This window comes from Lontra canadensis, unplaced genomic scaffold (assembly GCF_010015895.1).
Source record: "Lontra canadensis isolate GAN:19392208 unplaced genomic scaffold, GSC_riverotter_1.0 scaffold30, whole genome shotgun sequence".
NCBI classification, from domain to species: domain Eukaryota; kingdom Metazoa; phylum Chordata; class Mammalia; order Carnivora; family Mustelidae; genus Lontra; species Lontra canadensis.
This window is the reverse complement of record NW_022631024.1, coordinates 17565659-17585093: the sequence shown is the minus strand read 5'-3', so window position 1 is coordinate 17585093 and position 19435 is coordinate 17565659. Positions and strand designations below refer to the sequence as shown.

The 19435-nt window shown below is 58.8% G+C and overlaps 2 protein-coding genes across 8 annotated transcripts in view; one reads left to right on the top strand and one right to left on the bottom strand.

Annotated features, from left to right (window-relative positions):
• Window positions 1-4388: 4388 nt before the first annotated feature.
• SPACA9 (sperm acrosome associated 9) lies at window positions 4389-14196 on the bottom strand. Of its 7 annotated transcripts, none has more exons than XM_032866150.1 (6): window positions 13667-14063; window positions 12323-12515; window positions 8681-8860; window positions 6191-6393; window positions 5351-5498; window positions 4389-4465 (listed from the first exon to the last, which is right to left on the bottom strand). In XM_032866150.1, exons 3-6 carry the CDS (start codon window positions 8822-8824, stop codon window positions 4454-4456), a joined length of 507 nt encoding a protein of 168 aa, XP_032722041.1. In that variant the 5' UTR covers window positions 8825-8860; window positions 12323-12515; window positions 13667-14063; the 3' UTR covers window positions 4389-4453. The 7 variants fall into 7 exon arrangements, with proteins under 7 accessions (XP_032722041.1, XP_032722037.1, XP_032722038.1 ...); XM_032866146.1 differs by lacking the exon at window positions 4389-4465 and adding an exon at window positions 14103-14195 and having other exon boundaries at window positions 5114-5498; window positions 13667-13738; XM_032866147.1 differs by lacking the exons at window positions 4389-4465; window positions 13667-14063 and adding an exon at window positions 14103-14196 and having other exon boundaries at window positions 5114-5498.
• Window positions 14197-14383: 187 nt separating this feature from the next.
• AK8 (adenylate kinase 8) overlaps window positions 14384-19435 on the top strand; it is a 114566-nt gene continuing 109514 nt past the window's right edge. The window contains exons 1-2 of the mRNA XM_032866144.1: window positions 14384-14496; window positions 16837-16921. Of these exons, the coding sequence (XP_032722035.1) occupies window positions 14413-14496; window positions 16837-16921 (169 nt within the window). The 5' untranslated portion in view covers window positions 14384-14412. The remainder of the gene's footprint in view (window positions 14497-16836; window positions 16922-19435) is intronic.

Genomic DNA, 19435 nt, shown 5'->3' with positions numbered 1-19435 from the left:
GGGAAGGATGGACTGTAATGGTACGAAATCTTACTGCTTACAGACGCTTCCAGCACGTGAGGGGAAAGGTCTCTTCTTTCTAGGGTTGTAGTGGATATTCTAGCACTCCTAACCCGAGGGGTCTAGGTCACGAGAGACACTGTGTCGCCACAACTGCGCTAGCGCGAGACCTCATCAGGACAGGATCTCCCGGTGCGCCCAGCTGCCCGGCCCTGCCCGGCCTGCCCTGCCAGCGGCCGCTGCACGTCCCGTGTGGACTAGCAATAACCACACGTGGGGAATTCAGTTTTGTCCAAAGGAAAGCTTGAAATTGAGCCTGTCCTATTCACTAGTTCAGTTTTAGAAAAGCAAAACACGAACAAATTCGGAAAGGAAAAAAAATGTTAACTGGATTCCTACTGAAACCAGGTCAGAATGCCTCCCCTCCCCCAACCCGGGGGACCCGTGCCCAGAACAAAGACACCAGGCATTTAAATCAAAGCCTTTTCCCTGATTAACTGGCAAAGGCAGAGGCTGATGTAAAGAAAAAAAAAAAGCATTTTTAAGAACCGGGCAGATCGTACAACTACAGGGAGGGAGGAGGCAGTGTTGCGGCAAGGGCCGCGGCCTGCGCAGGAGGCTCCGCGGACAGGCGTCTGGGCCCAGGGCCCTTGGCGCATCCCTCGGGCCCTGGTGGCTGCTCAGCTCAGTGACCGTGGCTGACCCAAGGGGGCTGTGCTAGGCTTCCTTTGGGTTCTAGGGTCCCGGCTTTTTATTTGGCCGCGGCTGGGGGATTGAGGCCCGGGGGTGTTGAGGTACGCAGCCTAAACACTTAGGGTTTTATGCCACAAGGGACTCAAGTCCGTAGTAAGGTTTAGTTTGGTTTTAAAAACAATAAACCTGCCAGGATTCAACAGGTCACTTGACTGCGCCGCAGCGAGTCTTTTTAAGGATGGAAAAGTGAGGGCAGAGGGACACGAGGGAGGGAAGCCGGGTCTGGGAGCTGCCAGGGCAGATGAAGTAGAACAGTTAGCATCGGGGGCAGAGCCGGTCTCCAGACGGTGGAGCAGCAGCCGGTGTTGACGCAGGTCAGGCTTGGGCTGCCTCCGCCCTGCCACTTGGGGCGGACTCGCCTGCCGCAGAGCCACGTGGCCAGTGTGTGTGACCTGCTCTGATCCCCACCTGACACGAACTAAGGCCAGCGCAGGCCCTGGGGTTGGAGTCTGCTTCTCGGACAGCATGAGATTCGTTTTCACAAGTAGCACCGCAGTATCCTGGGGGTGGGGCTGGGGTGGGGGACGGCAGGCAGGCAGGGGTGGAGGGAGCGGCTGCGGGCTCTCCATAGGGAAAGTGCATTCCCAAGTCCACTGTAGGACGGAAGCACACGGACCTCTCTGACAGGACTTGGAGGGATTTTTAAAAAGCTTTTGACAGGGTTCTGCCCTAAAATCTACAGAAATTGTTAGTATAGCATTGGAAGAAAGATCTGGTCATAAGAAAGAAAAATCCAAAGGTAGGAGACAGGTCATTTCTTGGGTAGGAGGTTTTAAAGGCTTCTGTGCAGCTGAATGCTAGGCCGGCCGTGGCCTCCCTAGCGTGGTCAGCAGCGTGTCCCAGCTGCTTGGGGCTCTTAGCAGGCTCCGTGGGGGCAGCTGCTGTGTGAACCAGAACGCGTATGCCATGTGGGGCGGAAAGGGGCCAGCTCTTCTGAGCAGGGAACCTGGGAGCCACCGTGCCACTGTGGTCCAAGAGGCCGGCACATCATGGGGCCAAATCAGGAGAACAGGAAAGGAAACTCCACACCCTGGGCTGTCCCCGTTTCCAGTGGTTTTGTCACAAGAGGCCAAAGTCTCGTGGTTGTGTAGAAGGGGATGGCTGATACGGTGGCTGCGATGAGGGGATCCCTGTGAGCTGGGCCCTGGGGGTTCAGACTCCCAGTTCCAAATGAAAACGGTGTTTCTCTGTAGAGAATATAGCATGTGCTGTGATTAGCCGGTGGAGTTTGTACCAAATACTAGAACATGCTACTTGAAGCCAGAAGGAATGGAAGAATGAGAGAGAGGAAGTGCCACGTGCAGGTGGCGGTGGGGGGAGGAAGCCACGTGGGTTGAGCAGGGTCTGGAGCCGCGGTTGGGGTGGAGGGCCACCCAGCCCGGGGATGTTCTCGGAGAGGCCAGCCCCTCTCAGAGTGGCCCCGGGACAGGCCTGATGCCACCCACATCTGCAGGGACGAGGGTGTCTCGTGGAATGACCCCCGCCAGCACAGCTCCCTCTGCTCCTTTCCACTGCCCGGGTGCCTGCTAGGAACTGACCCACGTCTCCAGCCCTAGCACGTCTGTGTCGGTCTCTGCCTAGACTTCTGTAATGTGCGCACCCCCCTCAGCTATCGGTCGCGCTCGAGGACGCTTGTCTGGGTAGGTGAAAGAGCACGTGTAGGTCGGGGCCTGGCTTCGAGGCTGCTGCTGTGACCCTTGTCCCCATGTGGCTCATGTCCCCATCAGTGCCGCTCTGACGTTCGCGGGGAGAGTGGGTTCCCATCTTTGCCTCGCCGTCCTCCAGTCTGTATGCGCTCACCTGAGAGAAGAGGGGCCGTAGCGATGAGGGAAGCCTGCCTGGGGTAGGGAGTGCCCGTGTCTGCGACTACAGAGGAGCCCTCTGCCCCCTTTCTCTCCACCACCAAATCGTCCATCTGGGAAAAGTAGGTTAGTTGAATCATCGGATGTTGTAGAGGAGACCCCTGTGAGTTTGAGAACCCCCAGATCAACCCCTCCTCCCTTCCCCCACTCGCTACAGTGTTCAGACAGGAGGCTACCCGCAGACACTCCGGCTGGTCAAAGAGGTGGCCGGGCGTTTTGCACGAGGAAGAATCAGTGATCACTTTTTGGAAGACTTCTGTGGACCATAATAAGTCTGTAACGGAGGAACAGATGTTGTTAAGACGTAATCTAGTTTCGTAATTCAATCATGGGTCAGCCGCTGTGGCTAACGTGCGGTGTAAAGGGTCCCATCAGTGAAAAAAAAGGGTTTTTTAACTGACTGCTTTTAGTTAAATTTGAGAAAGTCCTCTCTTGTCCAAAGGTTTAAACCTTCCCGCCTTGATCTTAAAAGCATGTCAAACAATGCACGTCAGATGCCGTAAACAAGAACTGCGAGAGAAAATGGTACAATCTTAGTGAACGGGAAATGGAATCGAAGGGTCTGCTGTCCTTCTTAGGATGTTCTAAAATGTCAAGGCAGTTGCTTCTGTTTAACTGTGAACAAATAAAAATCTATTGTTTTGCACTACTCTGCTGTGTTAACATGACGTGACTCACGCTGGCCTCCGAGGGGCTCCTAGGCCAAGCAGGGACCCGCCCACAGATGCAGAAGGCTCCAGCCTGGCTTGGTCACCGCAGGTGGCTGGAGGAGATGCTGGCAAGTGGAATCTGCCTTTTGTCTCTCTGAGACCCTTTTTGTTCCAGCCAGTTCTCTGACCCACAGCCACAGATCCTGTCTCTGCCTCCAGTTCCCACCTTCCCCCACTGATGGGCCTGGTGGCATGGGGGGGTGACCTGGGTCATCCCCACCCAGGCTCTCCAAGCCGGGTGGCCTGCGGGGCCCGTGCTGCTGTCCCGCCTCGTGCTTGGAGTGCACTCGCCTCCCTCTGGGTTGGCGGGCCGTTGGCTTTAATACAGGCCTTTCAAGGGGCACCTGGGTGGCTCAGTGGGTTAAAGCCTCTGCCTTCAGCTCAGGTCATAATCTCAGGGTCCTGGGATCGAGCCCCGCATCGGGCTCTCTGCTTGGCAGGGAGCCTACTTTCTCTCTTCTCTGTCTGCCTGTCTCTCTGCCTGCTTGTGATCTCTGTCTGTCAAACAAATAAAATCTTAAAAAAAACCAAAAAACAAAAACGGCCTTTCGGGTGCCCAGGTGACCTAGAAGTCCTTGAGAGCTTACCGGTCACATGCCGTGAGCGTGCCAGGGAAAGCGCAGGCGGCACCCACCGCCTTCCTTCCCTTACGCTGTCAGGGGTTTGGAGGGAGGCAGGGAACCACCTCAGACAATGGTTCGACCAGCCTTGCCTCTCCATCTCTTCCTTGGAGCAGCCACTTGCAGCTGCCCCGGAAGCCGGTGTGCTCTGCCCGTGTTCATGGCAGAAGCAGCTCTTGGAGAGAAAGACTCAGAGACGGCGGTGTTTATTCCATCTGGAAAGCTCAGGTGTCTGTTCAGATCTTGTCTGAACAGCTTCTAGCTACGGAAGGCCAGTCAGGAGCCAGCCTGTGGGCCTCGGCATGAGCCCCCGAGAGCAAGAGTCTGCAGTGGGTGCTCCTGGCCCGCGCTTCCGCTGCTTGTGAGACCACCGGCCAGTGTCCTCTGAGGTCTGAGGGTGAATGTTATTCTCTGTGAGGAATAATTCCCAGGAACCCGAGCCAGGCAGAAAGGTGGGAGAACACTTTTTATTCTTGTCGGTCGCCCCGAGGAAGCAAGAACACAGAAGCTAGGTCGCCCCCTGCGGAGGGAAAAGCCGACAGTCAGCCGGCACTTCCAGCTCAGAAGCCAGACACACATTTTAGGACGTCGGGGCCGGGACTGTGTTGTGGACAGCAGGACACGGTCCTTGCACAGGAGCCACGAAATCAGAATTCTTCCAGCTTCTCTCATGGTCTCCCTCTCCCAAGTAAAGGAGAGCAAAGCCAGGTTCATTCGCCTTTGGGTTTTGGTCCGGAGACCTAATCACACCGGGGAAGGCCACCGTGCTGGCCCTCAGCGCCCCCGCAGGCCAAGCAGCCAGACCTCGCCTGCAGTTGCCACAGCGGCGGGAAAGGCGCCGGCAGGCCTCCAGCTCAAGGGCTCAGCCCGAAAGCCGGACCTGCAGCGTGGCCAGGCCTGGCCGGGTGCGGGCTGGAAGCCCCCAGAGCACCCGGGCAGGCCGCTGGCCCCAGCTCTCAGCAGCCTCCCCGGGACACCCTCTCGCAACAACACTGGACGTGGGGTCCTTGTCGCTGGCACAGAGCCCGACACTCAGAGGCGGGGAGAGCTTAGCAGAGAGAGAGAGAGGGAGAGAGGTTCTCGACAGTATATTGGGCAAGCTCTCTGGGGTTCCTCTGTGGGGGGGGGGGACTGCGGGGGCCGAAGGATGGATCCGCCGGTGGAGATGGAGTTAAGTGACCAAGCGCCCTATGGGCCGCGCCAGGTTGCCGACTCTGAGTTAGAGTCTCCTGCCGGGTGGTCTCCAGGGAGGTTTGGAACATCCTCTGTCCTTCCCCCTAGGCCTGGGGCTGTCTTTTATAAGTCGCCTACATTTGTGCTTTCTTAACCGAGGCTGGGAGCCTGCGGTCCAGGGAGGACGAGCGGCCGTGCCAGCGGCTTCCTGGTGTGCCCGGGGCTCACTCACGTGCTGTAGGGCTTTGCGGGGCAGCTTCTCCGAGTGGGCGACCCACTCTTTCATTAAGTCCAGGACGATGGGGATGAGGCTGACGACGCCTCCGTAGTGGTTCCTGGCCTCGTCGCAGCTCAGGTGGTTCACCACATCGTGCGGGTACCTGCGGGGCGGCAGGAGGGGCTCTGTGCAGACCGGGGCAGGCTCTGGTCCTGGACGCCCCTCACAGTCCCCAGGGGAGGCTTTGAGCCGCGCAGGCCTGGCCGCACTCTTTACCGAACTGTGTGGTTTGGTGGGCTCGTGGCCCAGGAGCCCCGGCTGATCCGGCTGCGAGGGGCAGGACCCTCGAACCACTGTCAGCCAGGGACGCTGGAAACCTGTAACTGCTCCAAAACGTGCTGGTTGGTCCCGCTGCCTCCTCTCCAGCCCGATAACTCAACAGTGTGCTCCAGAGCAGGGCGCTCTGGGCTGAGGGCCGCCAGGGCTCAGAGTCAGGGAGCTGCACACACTGGCCCTAGTTGGGGCTTCTCCGTGGGCTCCTGGGAAACTTGGGCCCTGCAACCCCCTTCCCTTCGCCCAGTGCCAGCTCCAGGGAGAGGGCTCGGGTCCCGCTCTACCTGTGGCCTCAGCAGCCCTCGTGTGCAATAAAGCGGCCTGTGGGGTTGGCCCCTCCAGTAAGCCTGTGGGCCCGGGTTTCCCACTGGGGCAGCGGGTCCAGACCGTCGCCATAGGCTCTGTCCGTGGGACGTACCTGCCCTCTCCCCAGAAGCCTGCTCCCTCCTGCGGGGGCCCTCCCATCCCCGCCCGCCTCGCTCCCCTCCGCCCACGCACGGAACAGGCCCAGAAGCGACTTACTTGGCTCTGAGGCTGCTCAGGTCGTTGCTCTGGCTAACAAGGGATTTGCATTTCTCAAGCAGGTTGTTGGTGACCGGCGTGCCGGAGTGCAGGGCTTCGAAGTGCTGACACAGCTTGTTCAGCTCCGCGCAGATGTCCAGGAACATGAGCAGAATCCGCCGGTCCGTGGAGTTGTTGCAGTAATGCTCCGTGTAGCTCTGCACCTGCGAGGGCGCGCACGACGGGAGCTCGGGGCACTGCCACGCCCCGGCCCCCCCACCCTCCCAGAGCCGCGGGGACCGGTCACCCCGAAGCGTCTGAACGCAGAGCCACTGCTTGCAGTCACACTGACGGAGGGTCCCGGGCGCCGTGCAGGCCGGGCCTCGCTGTGTGCAACTCGCCCCCCGAAGCCCCACGCACCGGGCGCCTTCTGCAGCCCTCAGTTTGCCCGTGACCGGCGGGGGCTCAGAGGTGAAGAACTTGCTCTGCCGTCAGTGAATGTGGCCAGACGGCACCCCCTGCCCTGGCTCGGGCTCTGAGCCCCGCCAGCACCTGAAGCACAGAGCACGGCTCCCTGACCTTGGATGCCACAGACCCACGCGGGACCCACTGCGGGGCACGGAGAAGACACTAGAATCCTCTGAAGAGTCATTGTCCTGTGTTTCCAAGGCAGAGGAAGGGGGGGACAGGGGAGCCGGGAGAGGGATCATCCGTAGAAGAAAACGTCTTTACCTCACACCACACACCCCGACATCAACTCTAGGAGGAAGCACTTAAAAGCCAAAACAGAATGAAAGCTCCCCGTGACCGTGTTCCAGACGCAGGAGTTGGGACGCCTTTCTCAGGTCATTAAAGGTGTTCAGAACGGGGAGACGGCTGACCCACTTTCAACCCACTCCTTGGCGGGGAGCTGAGGTCCTTCCCGGGCAGGAGCTCTTCCTCTCTAGGCAACCTGGGGCTCCGCTGCCCCCATCGCTCTGGTTCTGAGGTCAGGCAAGCCAGGAGGCCTGGCCTTGGGCCAAGGAGGAACTGGTTCCCGTCCAGGCAGGATTCACTGGCCCATTTCCCAGACACAGGCCCTACCTGTGACGAGCGGGTGGCCGGGGGCTTTACCTCCCTCCTCTAGCAGCCAGAACATTCTAAGTCTAAACCAGGGTTTTCTGGCTGCTGCTGGTTGCCCTTCTGTTGCCAGGGGAGGTCTTCCCCAGTGATCTGAGTGGTTCCAAGTGCAGCAGCTCCGTGTGGGGGCAGAGGCTCTAGCAGCTTCCATATCTGCCGCGGAGGGCGAGGGGGGCCTGGCCCGCAGGGTGACTCCAACAGAGTCACTGGGCTACCTGGTGTGTGTGCGTCAGTCACCTCTGGGTAACCCAGGTCCGGGGACGGCAGGGTGAGGCCCGAGAGTCCACGCTTCCCCTGGAGAGTCAAAGCCTGGGGCCACTGTTTACCAAGAGCCTTTGCTGAACTGAAGGCGAGAAGGCCACTCCCTGTGCCCATGAGGGGCTGGGGCCACTGAGCGCTGATGCAGAGTCCAGCAGAGACTGGGGGCTGGGGCGGGGGGGGGGGGTGAGGGTCTCAGATGCTCCTTCCTGACACTGAAAACCTGTCCAGTGGCCTTGGAAGTCTGAGCCTTTGGGGAATGGGCTACAAAAAGGATGTAGCTACTTGACTTCCAAATAGTTCAGGGGAAAGAGGCCATTTTCTGTAGGTTTAAAAAATGTTCAAGTTAAAAAATCGAGAGAGGCTTTTACATCTATTAGAAGAAAGTTTCTGAAGGATGCTACTGGCAGGGCTCCTGCTCTCTGTGGGTCCGTGCGCTTCTCCTAAGCAGGTCGCAGCTCTAGTGGCTGCACCTGCCCCACCCCGTGAGCCGCTGGCCTTCCACAAGCTGACTCGTGGGCCCGCAGCATGTCTGCAGTTGGGACGGTCCCCAGGTGTGCGCTACTTGCTGGAAGGTATGCTCGGCCTCGAGGCCTCCAAGTTCTGCAGAGCACACTGGGATAGCAGCTAACCCACGAGGACACCACGAGGACAGTGAAAAGGTTTGCAGATGGGGGCTAGAGGGCGGAGCAATGTGCTTGGCCCCTCGCAGCTTCTCAGACCCCACTGGTGTCCGACAGCCAGGACCACAGGCATCAGACACTGGCTGAGAGTCTCCCTCATGATCTCCCTAAATCCGCAAACTCCCCAGAGGTTCTCACTCTGCAGAGCAGACAACCGGGCACAGACAGGTGCCTCTGGGCTGGAGGTCACAGAGGGCACGTGGTGCCGAGCCGGGACCTGAACCCCGGCCTCCCGTCTCCAGCCCGAGTTTGTAACCCCTCCTCACAGGCCTGGGGAGGGGACGCCTGGCTCATTCCACGAGTCAGGCTCCGAGTCCCGTCTCTGGCACAAAGCGGCTTGCCCCCTCAGGGCCTCAGTTTCGTCTTTCAAGCAAGGGATTGCCCAGGAAATCTGCGCCTGGCAGGCCCCCGAGGGCCCGGCCCCACGGCCCGTCAGCCCCGGAGCCGCCACCTGTCCGATGCTGGAGATGGGCCGGATCTTGTCGTGGGCGTTCTCCCTGCAGCGCTCCAGGGCGGCGGCGAACGTGAACTGCTGCTGCCGGAAGAGCTTGTACTTCTGCTCGATGCTTCGAAGAGACTCCTTCACCTCGTTCATGTCTTCCTCCGCCGTCACTCACGGGAGAACGGGGATCTGCGGGGGGGCGCGGGCTGCAGACCCAGCTCTGGAGTCCCGGGCCAGCCTGCCTAGGCCCCCTCGCGGGAGCACCGTGCTCACCGCAGACCCTCCGGGCCGTTCAAGACCGAGCAGAGCCTGACCCACGTCCCTGTACCCTCCCAGGACATGTTCTCTGCCATCAGCTGTGACTTTCTTCCCTCAAGTGTGGGCAAGGATTACTCTGGTCCCCGGTTTCTGCCGACCGTAGAGACACACGCGCGCGCACACACACATGCACACACACACGCACAGCCTCCAGTGCCTTCCTGTGCTGTCAGCCATAGAGGGGATCACAAAATACGTCACAGAAAATTAAATCTGTGACTATCCCTTTGGACCAGATCATTTTAAAACATCTGCCTCTTTGCAATTGGTGGGAAAGTCTAGGGATTGTTTCCAGCGGGCCAAGCAGAGGAAGAGCCTGTACGAGGGGGTCGAGTGTGAGAAGATGCAGTTTCCCTGCTCTGTGCTTGGGTCAGGAGCCCTGATCTCAGGCCGGCACATTCTCAGGGCAGGGGCTGGCCCTCGGCAACGCCTCCCTGCCTCCCACGTGCATTGCGGGAATGAGCCTGTTGGGAAACATGAACGCCGTGGGGCGTGCTCTCTTTTGGTGCCTCACAGACTGGCCCTGGTGTGGCTCAGGTAGTCCACAAGGTGTCTAGAATCTTCTGTGAACAGAGAAGGCTGTGGCTTCTGCTCTCTGTGACATCATGGTTTTGCTGAGCCCATGCCAGAAGCCCAGGTCCCAGGTCCCAGGACGCCAGAACCGGAAGAGAACCCAGTCGGCGAACACCCCCCGCTTAGCTCCCGGCAGGGCAACTGAAGTCCAGGTGTCACAGCGAGCTTGTCAGACACAGCCTAGGTCCCAGGCTTCCTGACACCGAACCAGAGTCCTCAAGGCTGCCCCAGCTGCCGCACCTCCGCCACGAGGCACCTGCACTTCCTGTGCCCTGCTCAGAGAGCTGAGCCAAGCTAGGGTCCAAGTGAGTCGCCGCAAGGGCCGGGGTGGGGCCAGAGACATTCCAGGCTTCCCGGCAGGCCCCAGGTAGAGAGGAACGAGCCCAAGGGAGACAGGAGGCCATTTCTTTCTGCTGTGTCTCCCTCAGCATCCGGAGCCCATGGCAGGGCTGGAGCAGGGAGGGCATCTCCATGCCAAGAAGAGGGATGGAAGGAAATGCAAGAACAGACAAGAAGGTGGCCTCCAGGACACAAAGGGGGCAGCACATCAGAGACACTGGGCCGGGGGGGCTGGCGGGGTGCTGGGAGCTGAGCTTCGCCAGGATGGGCCCTGATAACGGTCCCCTGTGAACCTCAGTGGATTGAGAACATTCAGGAGCTGTGCACAACTCCGCCCCCCACCCCCACCCTGGGGGCCACCATGCCTGTTCGCTCCCAGCGACCACAGCTCTATGGGGGTGGGGGACCTGGGCCAGGGCCGGGAAGGGCGCCGGTGTCTCCCACTCAGTCCCTTGCCCACTGTGGGTGAGTGGGAAGGGGAGCCTGGGTTGTGGGGATGCGGTGGGGGCCCGCTGTTTGTCAGACACCTGGACCCCTGCCAAGGTCCCCCTATCCCCTGCCCAGAGGCGGCGGGGGCGGGCGTGGTGAAATGCGGCAAGGTTTTAGGTTGTGCCTCCCATGGCACAGGCTTACCGGGCGGGTGAGGCCGGTGAGGCATGCGGTGTGAAATTTTGGGGGGTATCACAGAGCCCAACAATTGAGCCAGGTAAAAATATTTCACACGCTATTTGAAGAAATAAAAGTTAATACCAAAAAAGTCCACAAAGTACCTGAATTTTACGTAAACGTGGGATGGGACCCAGTGCTGGGAACAAGCAATACTGATCCCGTCTTTAAATTTTTAATAGTTGACTCTCGATGGATTTTTTCCATTTATTTTGATTTTTTAAAATGTTATTCGTCCCGATTACAGGGGCTTGGGGCCCCCTTCACGTTCTGTGCCAAGGCAACTGCCTTACTTGCCTCAGTTTGCCTAGTTTGGGCCTGGGGCTTACCAGTGCCGTGAGGCTGAAGGCCTAGAAAAGTCGGAACCCAGCACACAGTGGGTCTCTGGGGAGGAGGTGGGGAGCACGTGCTCTCAACCCGGCCTTCCCGCATTAATACTCGGGGCTGTGGTGGGTGGTTAAGAACCCAAGCCCTGGAGTCCCATAGTCCAGGGTTGAAATCCTGGTTTCCCTACTTCTTGCCAGCCTCGGGGTGAGCCTCCGAGTGCCAACATGCTGTCGGGAGAGGACGGGGCCAGCCTCCAGCCTTGACGTGGCAGGTGGCAGGTGTGGAGCCCAGGGCCCGGAATGCGGCAGTGTCTGGTTGCCAGGGCGGTCAAAGCGCTGTGATTACACGGTGTGCACACAATCACGGGAGCGCGCCACGACAGGCATGCTGTGCACCCTGAAAGCAGCAGAGGCTGCTGAGGGCTTAACCTCAAAGGAGAGAGAGGCGGGGAGGGTGGGCAGAGGGGCGGGGACCCTGGCTAGAGGCTGGGAGGGGGGTTATGTGGCAATATTGTGAGCAAGCACAGAAGGCACTAGACAGGGTAAGGCCGAGGGACCCTGAGTGCCAGACAAAGCTAGGAAAACCACTGGAGGCCAAAAGGGGTAAGAAGCATGTCATAAGTTCATTCGTTCATTCATTCGTTCATTCATCCGTTCATTCGTTCTGCAATGCCTCCCATACGCCAGACACCATTTTGAGTGCTGGGTATACACAGCATCCAGACAAGATCCCCTTCCCTGGAGGGATTTTATCTTTCAGAGTGGGAGGCAGAAAGTAATGAGTAAACAAACCCTGTTTTAGATGCTAAAGAGAAAAGGAAGCAGGGCAGTGGGACGGGTGTGTTGGGAGGAAGGGCTTCACGGTCTGCAAGAGGGTCCTTTGCAGGAGGGGCGGGGCGACTAGCGCCATGCTCCAGCCCTCGGGGAAATCCTCAACACCCACCCAACCCACCTAACAGCAGTTACCCTCCAGGGGGCCCTTGGACAACCCTGGCCATGCATCAAGTCCTCACCTATGAAGGAACCATGATTATTCACACGTGACAGATGACAAAGCTGAGGTTACCCAGCTAGGAGAAGTGAGCAAACCAGGATTCCCCATTCAGTTCTGCCTGACTTTATACAGTCTGGGCTTTTGGATAGCTCCCTCCCCACTCTGTGATGGTCCACAGAGACAGACATGCCAGATTATCAGACTGACCAGGGCTGGGAGCAGGTGGGTTGGCTTGAGGGAATACCAAAGTCCTGAAAAGCTGCCTGAACCCTCCTACTGTTCCACATACTGGCTGGACCCCTGGGCCTTATTTCCACTCCCGTTGAGACTTTTCTCTGTTCCCCATCCCCTAGGGGGCTTCCCTATGTGTCTGACTCCCTGCCACCCTCCTGGGGCTTCCTGGGGCGGTGAAGTTCTCTAAGGCTACAGCACTACCTTGGCTGGTGGCCCCAAGAGCCCCTGAGAGCAAAACTGACTTGGTTCTTGATCCTAGCGACTTGTGACATGCACGCCAGGAATGTCGTGAGAAGAGCTGTAACAGGCTATCCAAAGTGATCGTCCCTTGAACGGGAATCACTGAAGCCAAATCAGTGTGGATGAAAGGCACAGAGTGCAGGCACTTCTCGATCTGCGGGAGGAGGAAGGAAAAAATGATTACCCCATAGGTTTTAGGCTTTAATTGATTTGTATTTTTCCAGGCTGCTAAAGAAGATTAAATTGTGGTATGAAAAGCGCCTAAGGCTTAAAATAAATGAGGAGAAAGGCAAGTCATTTCAGAAATGTCCAGGAAGCAAACTGAACCTCTCCAGTGCAAATTGAGGGTTTGGTTGTTGTGTTCTTTGTTCAGGGGGAGGCAGCTCCCTCTTCTTCCCTAGCTGTCTCTGCAGTTGGCTTTCACGAGCCAACCCAGGTGCACGCCTTGAGGAAGCAGCTCTGAGGGGAGGAGGAAGAACGGCAGTCTTTGCCATTGGAAGGCATGTCTCCGGGCAAGTGGCTGGTGGTAACGGCTTTGGCTAGGAGTCAAGATGCCAGTCCTGGCTCTGCCTTTGCTTAACAACTGAACTTAGCCAAGAATTTCCCCCTTTCTGGGCCTCCGTTTATCCAGCTGTAAAATCAGGGGGTTTGGATCAAAAGATCTTCAAGGGGACTTCTGATTTTAATGCTTCACGGTCAAGAACTGAAGCCTTAAGTCATTTATGACTGGAAGTCACTCAGCCAACTACTTTTCACCACCCGGATCCTCCAATTTCTTAGCGGTAAAATGGAATCAAAGTACCTACTTCTCAGGGCAGGTGCAAAGATCAAACGAGGTAATATGGCTAACAGTAGCCCCTATGCCTTGTGCACTTCCTACACAGCAGTGACCCATACCTCGGGTATGTTAGCTCTGGAATCCTTCCTATAAGCCCCACCTCACAGTGGGGGAAAGAGGCACAGAGCGGGCTCACCAGGCTAAGAGACAGGACTTGAACTCGGGGCAATCTGTACTGACAATGTCAGACGTCCTGTCTGTCCGTCATGTACAGGCCCCATAGTTTTGCTAAGAACACTGAGAGCTCAAAACCAGGAGTAGCTCCTCCTAAAAATGGCAACAGACAAAAGCTAGAGCTCCCAGTTCAGTGCTGTCTGACGCCAGGCTGCCCTGACCCACAGGGACTGGTGCGCCGCCCGCGCTCCTTCCCTCCACCACGTCCCACCCCACCCCGGTCCCCTCCATTCCCTTCCCCCGGCCCCCCGGCCCGCTTTAACCTTGCTGGTCCTAGAGCGCCCTTCACTTACAGAGCGTTCTGAAGCTGGAGTGCCTCCGAGGGGGTCTGGGGCCCCGGAGGGGCGGGGAGGCCCTTGCCGGGGCTGGGGAGGCGGATGGGTGGGGTGGGGAGGTCGATGAGAAGGGGCGGGGCCGCGGGCCCGATTGTTCCCGTGGGTGCCATAGCAATCGGGTCACGTGGCAGACCCGCCCCACCCCGTGAGCCAAGGCCTTCGCGTCCCAGGGACTCTCCTACTTTTTCAAACCGTTCCCCAACTTCTATTCATTTTAAAGATGGGGAAACTGAGGCCCAGAGAGCAGAGCTAGGCGGCCCTCGGAGCTCCCAACGCCCGGGTCGGGGTGCGATGGCGGAGCCGGCGCAGGACCCGCCTCCCGTCCCCTCGGTTGGGGTGTGGGGGGGTTGACTTGACCCTGGGCGTCCCAGCCCTGGGGGCCCTCCCGAGGCACCTCTGGTCCTAGAAGGCCACTGCTGGAGCGGCCTGAGGGGTCCCGCTGAGACGTGCGGACGGCGGAGCGAGGCCGGTGCAGGGAAGCACCTGCCCCGGGGAAGCACCAGGCCCCCGGCGGCGGAGCGCGCGGGCGGAGGAGCGGGGGACCAGGCCCGGCTCCAGCCTCGCGGGCCGGCGGCCGCGCGCTGATGACGCAGCGCGGCGGCCCTAGCGACGCCGTCTCCAGGGAGCGGGCGCGTACTAATGACGCGGAGGCGCGCCGGCCCTAGCGACGCGGTCTCCAGAGAACCGGCCCGCGGCACCGCGGCATGGACGCGACCACCGCCCCGCACCACATACCCCCGGAAATGCCCCAGTACGGGGAGACGTACCACGTCTTCGAGCTGATGCAGGTGACCGAGGCAGCCCCGTCCTGTCGCGGCACCGGGCGCCGGCCGGGAGCCTCTGTCGCGAGAGCGGGGTGCGCGGCGGCGACCCCGCAGCTGAGGGGCGTCCCACTTCTGTACCGCCGGGCCCCGAGGGGTGACTCGGTCGGAGGACGCCCTTGCCCCTAACCTGCGGACCCAGGACGGGGAAGGGGGCGGGCCACCCGGCCAGGATTGGGTCCCGGCTCCAGACGGGCCGCTCAATGGCCTGGACCAAGTCCCGTTCTCTTCTCCGCTGGGCAGCGGTGCAATGCCAGGTTGCAGGAGCTGGTCTTCGGGGGGCCCCTCCCGCACTGACAGTCCCAGCCTGTCTGCAGTGGTGGTTTCTGAGCTGCGGAGTGTCGGGGTTCAAGGTGACATCGCCGTCCCCAAGACGGCTGCCTCCCGGGACAGCAGCATTTCCCACGTGGCCCGTCTTCATCAGGGCCAGGAGCTCGGCTGCTCCCAACCTCTCCTGCTGGGCGTCTGACTCGACTGGGCCCTCTGCCCTGTGTGCACTTTGGCAAAGCCCCGCTTCTTCTGGTGGCCCTTCTGTGCCTCCCAGCAAAGGCTTTCGGGAGCTGCACTGAAAGGTCTGTCCCTCCGACGTTGTGACGGCCAAAGGGAAGCGGGAGCCCAGTTTCCAGAGCATTTGCTCCTCCAGACACAGCCCATCCCCAGTGGGGTCACCCGTGCTTGTTTGAGCCTCTGACCCGCACATGTGAGAGCAGAGCTCAGACTCAGACCATCACCGTGTCTCCAGCAACCACAGGCTTCCTTTGGGCAGTGTTAACTGGCAGAGGGAGGGAGAGCGAGTTCTCTGAACCGAGCAGCCCGTCTAAGAAAACGGCGGGCAGGGAGCAGGGTGAGCAGCTCCCCAGGGGCGCTGTGTCTCGCTGTGTCTCAGAGTGCTGGTGGCATGGAGCAGTCCGCAGGCGCTTTCGGTCCAGGATGTCCAGTCCTTAGTCATTTGTGTGTGTTCCCTCCGTGGGTTTTACACTTTTTAGTTTCAAATAATTTCAGACCCACGGGATGTTAGAAAGATAGTACAGAGTTTTGAGGTACCCTTCCCCAGCGCCCCCTGCGAAGACCATGGAGCCTCGCTCCTCGGCACTCACAGTTGTACCAGACGGTTCAGCAGATGGAGTCCTTATTTGCATCTCCTCTGTTTTTACCTAACCTTCTTCCCTGTTGTGTGTGCACCGTTCTAGCAAGTGTTACCGCGTGTATCGATTCACATAACCACCACCACAATCCCACTTTCACTCAGTCGTTTTTTGAAATCAACCCATTGAAAAAGAGTTAACCTGTTTTACTTCCTGCTAAGCAATATCCTTGATATCTGAGGTTCCCTGATACACATTCAATACACAACTGTTTAAAAGTGAAATAAAAACACTCCTCGGTGAACCATCTAGCATCATCTCACCCTGTCTCCACAGTGAGAGCCGACTAGAGGCCTGGGCCAGTTGGACCTTCCAGCAGATGGGGAAGCCGAGGCTTGCGGAAGGGAAGGGACTGGCTGGTGAGGTGCAGAGGGGAGCTAGGACTTATGTCCCTAAAGGAAGCTCCTTGCTGTGCCAGCGCAGATCCTATTACCTACCCAGTTCTTTCTGTGCCTCTTGTTCTGGAACCATGGAAGGTGCTTTTCCTTGGAATTAAATGGCCAGATGATCCCAGGACTGTTTAGAGCCCAGGCTGGTAAATATTCTGTCCCACCCCAGAAGGACACGGGTAGCAGTGGTGGCCATGCGCCCCGGCAGACATCGGCTTTGGGCATCTACTGTGAGTGTGCCCAGCACCAGGACAAGGGTGAGGCAATAATGGGGACACATGGGGGCTGCAGGAGCATGTGACAGGATTTATCTAGTGAGTGTGATCAGGAAGGTGTGTTTTCATGGAGACTGGAGGACTTGGGGACAGGTGTTCTAAGCTGAGGGAACAGCATTTGCTAAGGCTCTGAGGAGCACATGAACATGGTACATCAGGAGAACTGAGAGAAGACTAGTCTGGGAAGCACAGATGGACAGAGGGGAGAGTACCCTGGGCCCGCCTGTTCTGAGGCCGGGGTGCAGTCCTTCCGGTGTCTCCCTGGCAATACCCTACGGCCCTTCTGTCATGCCTCTGCTCATGGGGACCCAAGCAGATGGCAGCTGGAACAGGGGTGGGATCCCAAGTTCAAGGCAGGTTTGGTGGATGTGGAAGAGAAATCAGGCCCCATAACCCGTATTGGTAGCAACCAGGATTCTGGGCTGCCGAAGCCTGAGCCTGGGGCTCTGGATGCCCATGCAGCTGTTAACCACCTGGGTGTCTGCCCTGTGCCCACAGAACATGCTGGAGCAACTCCTGATCCACCAGCCCAAGGACCCCATCCCGTTCATGATCAAGCACTTGCAACAGGACAACGATAATGGTGAGTGATCGGGCCTCCTCTCCCCCCCCCCCGCTCCCCTGCTTGACAGCTACGAACCACTCCATCCTCCCTGTGTCTGAGGGGAGGGCTGGGCAGGGTGGGGAGGGGTTTTGACAACTTGGGGTGGTGGCTGATTGAAAAATGCCTGCATTTCTTTGAGGGGGCACAGCTTAAAAATTCTCTTGCCAAGTTATTAAAATGAAAACCTCCAAACGGCCCATGGAATCAATTATTAATGCTTTCGTGGGTCCCATCTGATCTCACCTATTGGGTTTAAGCTCTGTGATGACTTCACTGGTCAGGTGTAAATTTGGTTTCTGGGCTACCTAGACAGGCAGCACTTGGGTCTTCCTGATGGTCTCATGACTGGTGCCCTTAGGGAGTGCCAGAGCTCCCCCAGATGTCGGGCCAAGTGCAGGTCGGCTGGACCCAAAGCCAGCACTCAGGACCGGGGCGGGGGGGGGGGGCGCTCCGTTCCACGGTTGATTTGCCAAGTGGAGGGAGGCTCATTCCCGTCCCGTTTGAGCTGTCAGGGAGAACGGGTGTCTGGGAGCTTTGATGTTTCTTTCATTGGCGCTCTGGCCGCTTTGAAGGAGACACCAGCACACCAGTGAAATTAGCACTTGGCGCAGCTGAGCGGGGCAGAGGCCTGAGATGCCCCGTGGTGGGGTTCGCACACCTAAGATGAGAAAGGACGCTGAGCAGTTTAAAAAACAGCTGCAAAGAAAGGTGAGAGGGAGGAGACCCCAGGCCTGCAGGTGCACTGGGCACAGCTGGCCTTTTCGGCGTGCCCTGCCCCCCGATCCTGACCTGTCTCGGGCTTGGCTTTTGAGCATCAAAGGGGCTGCTCGGGGACCAGGGCCATTTCACCCACCTAAGTAGAGTGGCTCACAGAGAGCACAGCCGTGCCCCTTCCTGAGCCTCTGGTCAGGGAGACTCGAGAATTGACGTTGGCTGTGAGCCCATTTGCCCCAGGTGGGCGTGGAGCCAGGAGCGCCGAGGGCCGGGGAGAACCCCCTTCTCAAGCTGTCCACCTGGCCTTCTTGTGTTCCTGATGGGGTGACTGTGCCCCACAGAGACGCCCCTAAGAGGCCTCCGTTCTCTGATTGGCTGTTTATTACCTGGCACGGGGGTGCAAGGTGGCCACGTTCCTTCCTGGCTGTCCTGCCGCAGACTGCAGTGTCCTGGTTCGTACACCGGCTGTGCTTGGGTAAGGGGATGGAGGTCAGCGGGGCGCCGGCGGGTCCTGGTGCCCGGCTGCGGGGAGGGGCGGCAGGGGCCGCTTCGTCCTGCTGGTTTGAAACATTCCGCTTTTGGGTCCGCGTACCGGGGCTCCGTGTTCACCAATGCTGAGCCCCAAACCTCAGCCCGCCCCCCGCTGGAAGTTCAGGAGCTGAAATTTGAGGCCGGTCCTCATTATACCTCCATCGTGCTCCTCTGCGTGCAGATCCGGTCATCGGCCTCGACTGCCCGCCTCACCAGCACCTACCTGTTGTGGACTCGGGGCTGGCCTTACCGCCACCTCTGCCGCCTGCCCTCTCCCTTCACCCCCTTCCATCCTCCTCAGCACCCCTCCATCATTCATGGTCTGCTTGCCAAGGCCACCTGCCACAGAGCCTTGATTCCTTGTCCACACTACCCCGTCCTGTTGCTCCCAAGCAGGGGCGAAGAACGCAGACGCGCCCCGTCTGACTCTGGCTGGGGCCGGCCTCCTACCCTCCTCAAGAGGATGGACGCAGGGTTTTGGGCCTGATACTCTCCCAGGGAGCAGTGGTATTGGATCCCAGGAACCATTGTTTTGGGGGCTTGATTTGTTCCCACAACCCTCCGCTGCCTCTCCCAGGCCTTAGGCTGGCCGCTCTTTTGAATGTTGGAACATCCTTGCCATTTTTGCTCGAGTCCCAACCACTAAATGATAAGCAGAGAGAAACACCTATGGGTTCCCCCCCGCTTCCCGCACCCAGGCTTCTGCCAACAAGGGAAGCAAAACGTGGGGGAATGAGCAGAGGCTGGGCAGAAGAGCTTTCCAGAGTTTTCTTGGAGTGGGGGAAGCCGAGAACAGCTTAATTCTGCTCTCGTGTGTTTTAGAAGAGGACAGTGGACAAGGGGAGGCCTTCTGATGTCCAGTGAGCATTTCCAGTGCCCTGGGCCGGTGAGTGAGGTGATCTCGCCTCCTTCCAGCCATGCAGGGGCCTGTGTTTACTGGAAGCTGGCCCTCAGCTCTTCTGCTTACTGGGCATGGTGTGGCGTGGGCAGAGGTGCCTGTGGCTAGTGGCTGGTGTAGAGGGAGAGAAGGCTCCAGGCTCATTCCGGTGAGCAGGCACAGGAGGCAATGAGGGGAGCCCCCAGCACAGGGCTGGCAGCCCCTTTGCCTCGAGAAAAGCAGATTTAGTACAAAGTGAGCATTTACAGTAGCCCTGGGCAATATTAAAGCAGGTGATGGTGTATATAATGGTATGTTGCGTTTTTTATCAAACGTTTGTCCAAGAAAGCTGTGTATTAGAGCTCCAATAC